Below are 5,670 nucleotides of genomic sequence, written 5' to 3' on the forward strand. Positions count from 1 at the left end.
AAGAGCTTGATGTCTCAATTCCAACATTTTCAGCGTGAAGCTTCAAACAGACTCTATTTTTGTGAGACAGAAGTGATCTGTGAATCAGACTCTGCAGGAATTTTCTAAAAATTTAATGCCCTCAAAATATGTGGAATTAGAGAGGAGTTGTTGAATTTCCCGACCCTTCCGCTGTGTTTACCTGTTATCAGTATGCACGCTTTTGCATGCAAACAAAGAGTGGAGCCTGAGGGAGGAGGCTGCATATAAAGAGCGACGTTTGAAAAGAAGCAGGAGCTGCCGTGCTCCGCTCCTCGGAGGAAGTGGACCGATGCCCCGGCTGGATGTTGGGGGAGTGTCTGTTTGCACAGGTCTCTGTCAGTTAATGCTAATCTGCCTGATCTCCACCTCAAAGTCACTCACTCCTCCACATGCAAATAAACATATTCAACCTTCTTTCAAACCAAAGCTGCTATCAAGCACTTGTTTGATCACCAGAGGCTGCAAGGCATTTCATTATGCATTTAAAAAGCAAGGAGAGAGCACATTGTTGCCAGGGTTTATGTAATTACTCTCACCTTCAGAGGTGACTGGTGTGTGTGTGTGTGTGTGTGTGTGTGTGTGTGTGTGTGTGTGTGTGTGTGTGTGTATGTGTGTGCGTGTGTGTGTGTGTGTGTGTGTGTGTGTGTGTGTTACTGCACTCATCTCCAAACCAAAATCCACACTGACTGGACTGACCAGTTGTAACTCTTTTATTCACAGTTTTTAAAGAGGAAAACTGTTGTTTAATACGCTCAAATGCAGTAACTATTTCAGAAAAGACAAGAGCCTGAAATTTGTAGCAGTTGATGAGAAAGTGAGCCAGAATCAGTGGGGGTCCAACAAATTAGGAGCTTGCAATAAAAAAAAATTGTCCCACCTCCGAGTACTGGCCAAATTCCTTTACATATATGTTGTGTGTGTGTGTGTGTGTGTGTGTGTGTGTGTGTGTGTGTGTGTGTGTGTGTGTGTGTGTGTGTGTGTGTGTGTGTGTGTGTGTGTGTGTGTGTGTGTGTGTCACATCTGAGCCCATGACATTGAGTGAATGAGCTTTGCCTTCTAACCAGGCAAGCCTGAACTAGTAAACAGGTGCTGAAGGAGCAGCTGAGGATGAGGACATGGGGCGTCTCCACAGTCTGATCAAAGCGGAGCTGCTTCAGCCGCCAGTCATCCCAGTAACCTGATTTATGCCACTGTGCTACAGACTTTTATGATGGTTTGCAAAGCAGCTGATAAAGAAACACAAAGAGATGCAGCTCCCTGTAAATCCCTCCATACAGCTGAGACCACACAAGGTTATATGGATTTTTATTATGTGAAACTGGTAAATGTTGTTTTGTTTTTGCCACTTTCTCCTTAATTCTGTCATTTAAAAGCTGATCATTCTGACTTGAACCAGTCAGAGTTGTTTAAATAAAGATGTTCAATCTTTAAAAACCTATACATGCTATAATCTCAGTGTAAATTAGCAACATCCTATAATTTCAAGATATATGGTCTGATTCATCATGGTCATGAAGATGAGTCTGTTAGCTGGACTTTAGCAACCTGAAGCATTTATTTTTTCAAGTCTGCTGATAAAGAGTGATATATAGAAAAAGATCTGTACTTTATAAAAGCCAGAACACAATTAGGAGTTAAAAAACAACCTCGGCAGCACCATGCCCTTGCTCTGAGCAGGATTTTTTTCTCCTCTTTGAAGCGAGAAGGAGTGAAGTCCTGGAGAGGGGTGGTAACTGTCATTTATATTTACAGCCTCGCTGCACACCTCAGGGGCTGTTATCCAGGTGGCCTCTGTTCAGACTCTCAGAAGCACTCGCACCTTTTTTGCAACTCGGCATATCAATAGACAGTGTCTGACTTTGATTCAGCCACATAGAGGCTGTGAGTCATGTGCTTTTGACTGTTAAAACTGGTTGGGTTGACGTTGGAACTCGAATGCCTTCGGGGATGAAGAAATAATACTCTTCAGAAACTTTAATAAACCAAAGAGAGCCTTCAAACACTGGTTTAAAAACTCATTTTCTTCCTCTCCACAGTCAGAGAAAGTCCCTTCCAATGTCCAAAAACCCAAAAGGTTATTTTATTTTTTCCATTGTAGGCAATGTTGATAACGTTTCAACAGTCCTCCAGGTTTTTGAAGCCTTGTGTTTGACTTCTGGTTTCCCACTGCTCTGACAGTCAAGTGCCCGTACCTGGAGTCAAGACCAGACTTGTGGACCTCTGAGATTCTGACAGACTAATGCTCGTCTAACTCCTCCAAAACCAGACCGCCCTTCAGTTTCTTTTGTTGAGTTGCTTAAACGTCATCTCAGTTTTCATGAAATCAAGGACAGATCTCCCTTAAACTGTGACTGGAGATTACAGATAATCTGTATTTTGGATTAAAGTTGTGCTTTTTTAATTAACCTCTTTAAAGAGTCTAATCCTGTTATGAGTGAGAGCTGGATTATTGCGTGATCACTTTACCGATAAGGACCAGGAAGAAGAGGAGTGAAGTTCTGCATCATCTTCAGAGTAAAAAAACAAATTAAAATAGTAAAATAATAGATTTTGAATCATTTTTAATAAGGACATTTTTAAACATTTAGAGTCCGGATTACCTTTAAATACAGTTTTTGTTTAGATGAGATACATTAAACGAAATTACATGTTAAAATATGCTGAATAAATACTTTAAATGAGCACCAAATGTGCATTAATTTGTTCTACTGTATAAACCATTTTATCCAAACACAAACACTTCCAGGAAATCCTTCATTTTTGGTGTTTTGCCCTCAGCAAAATGAAACCAACACAAGAGAATAAATGTCATTATTTGTTAGAAACTGATCTCTTTTTTTTTTTTTTTTTTTACAAAACTACATTTTTAGTCTCCAGATGACAGCAAACACATGCAACACTTCCGAGCTGATCTGGATAGAAAAGTGTTTTTATGTTGATGGTTTTTGAATTATTTGTTATTCCTCTTTTTAAAAAATCATGCTTTTTTAAATTATTAAATAAAAATGAATTGTGAGAAAATGCATGAAATTAGAAACACAGACAATTCACTCCAAACGTTTAAAACTAGAACGTTTTATTATTTTTTCTATAAAATCTCAACTTTTTTAGAAATATATACAAATACTCCCTTGTGCTGTAAAATAGCAAAGACAAAAAAGCAAAACAGTGTACAAACAACTTTTCAAAATCGAGTGCTTGATTAATTTAGGGCAGGAATTTGCCACACTGGCTTCTGGTGAGGTTCAACTGCCTGGACCTCCAATAACGAACATCTGTCATCTACCAGCCTCTCACATCTATTGCACGTTATTCAAGTAATACAAATCCAGTTTACTTCACTTATTCTCTTCAGGTGCACAATTAGATTTTATATTTTTTCAAATCCAAGTTCCTGAAATGAAAAAGTGAGTGACGGCGTGGCAGATTTTTCTCAGACGTAAAGGTTGCTCTTGTTGTGACATGGCTGAAGAAACAAAAACAGGGGCATGTTGTATGTTCTCAATGCAGAACACATAAATAAAACAGGATTTCTGAATCTTTTGACGATTTTCTGATCAATCAGAAGTCTTTCTCTGGGGTTTAAAAGGACATTTGAGTTTGCACCAAGAGATCTGGCTCATACACATGTCGGAGGGGGCCGTGTGGGCTCGTACTTTGTGTTGGGGCCTTTGAGAGATGGGTGAGGTTTGATATAAGGCCTGCTGCTGGTGAAGACGCTGGCGGCCTTCCTCCTTGTCCTCTTCTTCAGCTTCCTGCTGAACACGTTCTGCCATGACTGCAGTGTCTTTGAGGTCCAGATCCACATGCCGCTGGTGATGCCCACCACCAACAGCATGAAGATCTTCACCATGAAGATCTCCACGGCGGGGATGGAAGCCTTCATGATGCAGTCGTCCGACTCTGGCCCGCTGCTGTCCACGCACTTCTGCTCCACTGCCAGGATGCGCCAGTAGTCCATGTTGAGCCTCTCGTAGAAGTAACAGGCGATGACGCAGGTGGCTGGGACGGTGTAGAGCACAGAGAAGACCCCGATGCGGACCATCAGCTTCTCCAGCTTGTCAGTGTTCTCTCCTTCTGTTTTCATAATCTTCCGTATGTGGAAGAGCGCCACAAAGCCAGACAACAGGAACGAAGTGCCGATGATGAGATAGCAGGAGAGAGGGATGAGCACGAAGCCTGTGAGAGCTTTGACATCCATGCTGCCCACATAGCAGATGCCTGTCAGCTCGTCCCCAGCCACCTTCCTCATCACCAGGATCATGATGGTCTTGACGGCCGGGATGGCCCATGCTGCCAGGTGGAAGTAGCTGCTGTTGGCCTCGATGGCTTCGTGACCCCACTTCTTCCCTGCAGCTAGGAACCAAGTGAGGGTCAGGATGACCCACCAGAGAGAGCTGGCCATACCAAAATAATATAGGATGAGGAACACAATGGTGCAGCCGGTGCTCTCCAGACCTTCCTGAATAATGTACTGGACCCCATTGTCTCTGTCACAGGCTATCCTGTCAGCTCCCACAAAGAGCCGAATAAGATAGCCCACAGAGTAAACACAGTAGGACATGGAGAGGAAGATGATCGGCCTCTCTGGGTATTTGAACCGTTGTGGGTCGATGAGGAAGGTGAGGACAGTGAAGGCACTGGAGACGAAGCAGAGGATGGACCAGATGGCCATCCACACCAGAGAAAACTGCTTGTCGCCCTGACTCCAATAAACATCCACTTTTGCATAGCATTTTGGGGCGCAGGACTCACTTTTCTCCACAAAGTGGAACTTGCCAGGATTGCTGCACATATGCTTGCTGTCCTTAAGGTGCAGATCTTGTCCACCAACAGGTCTCTGTGGCCTGAACTCTGGAGACTGGGTGTTGGAGACCTTCGGAGGCTCGTCTGATCCGTTGTTGGGTGCTTCCATGCACAGGTTGTTTGGATCGTTTTTAGTTGGCAGACGCGAGCAGTCCAAAGAGTCAGGCCAGGGGAATTTGAAATGCTCCAGGATGGGTGAGCACCTCTGCTTGACCTGCTCACACATGACTCTACAGGCCGGGATGGGGTTGGACACCTGCTCTGTGCACATGGGAGCGTAAAGCGAGCACAGGAAGAACTTAAGGTGACTATGGCACCCGTACTGGATCAGTGTGGCAAACTCCTGCAGCTTGATGGCGGCCTCTTTTTGGTCATCGTGGCCCATGAGATTGGGCATGCGGGTCATGTTGTAGCCGATGTCTTTGCACAGGGGGATGTTGATGTGTTGACACCTCCCCTCTCCGGACCAGTCTGGGTCTATTGAGCTGATGGCCGAAGCCCCAGTGCTGCTCCATAGCAGCAGCAGCACTGGGAAGAGGCTCAGTCTCACAGCTGAACACATCCTAATTTGAATAAAAACAGCCAGATGTTCACAGCAACCTCCACACGCAAGTTTCTTTCATTACAGAAGTCAGTTATGGAACCAGGCTGGAGCTGGTGGGCGAGGTCAGTCAAACTTACTCAAATATCTGTAGCAGAATCATTCTTCACTTCAGAGTTTCGGGCTGAAATCGCGCGACGGAGCGCAAATGTTTCCAAGCGCGCAGTCAGAGTCCATGCTGCTCCCAGACAGAGCGACTTCCTCTCCCTCAGTCTACAACACAACCAGCCAGTCCACTCTGT

The 5,670-nt window shown here is 44.2% G+C and overlaps 1 protein-coding gene across 1 annotated transcript in view; it reads right to left on the reverse strand.

The window, feature by feature from the left end:
- Positions 1-3,498: 3,498 nt before the first annotated feature.
- Positions 3,499-5,670, reverse strand: part of fzd10 (frizzled class receptor 10) — a 2,181-nt gene continuing 9 nt past the window's right edge. Inside the window, exons 1-2 of the mRNA XM_015972128.3 lie at positions 5,509-5,670; positions 3,499-5,390 (exon numbers count right to left, since the gene is read on the reverse strand). The exon at positions 5,509-5,670 is cut by the window's right edge and continues 9 nt beyond it. Of these exons, the coding sequence (XP_015827614.3) occupies positions 3,641-5,390; positions 5,509-5,531 (1,773 nt within the window). The 5' untranslated portion in view covers positions 5,532-5,670 and the 3' untranslated portion in view covers positions 3,499-3,640. The remainder of the gene's footprint in view (positions 5,391-5,508) is intronic.

The sequence above is a fragment of the Nothobranchius furzeri genome, chromosome 17, assembly GCF_043380555.1.
Source record: "Nothobranchius furzeri strain GRZ-AD chromosome 17, NfurGRZ-RIMD1, whole genome shotgun sequence".
Taxonomy (NCBI): Eukaryota; Metazoa; Chordata; class Actinopteri; order Cyprinodontiformes; family Nothobranchiidae; genus Nothobranchius; species Nothobranchius furzeri.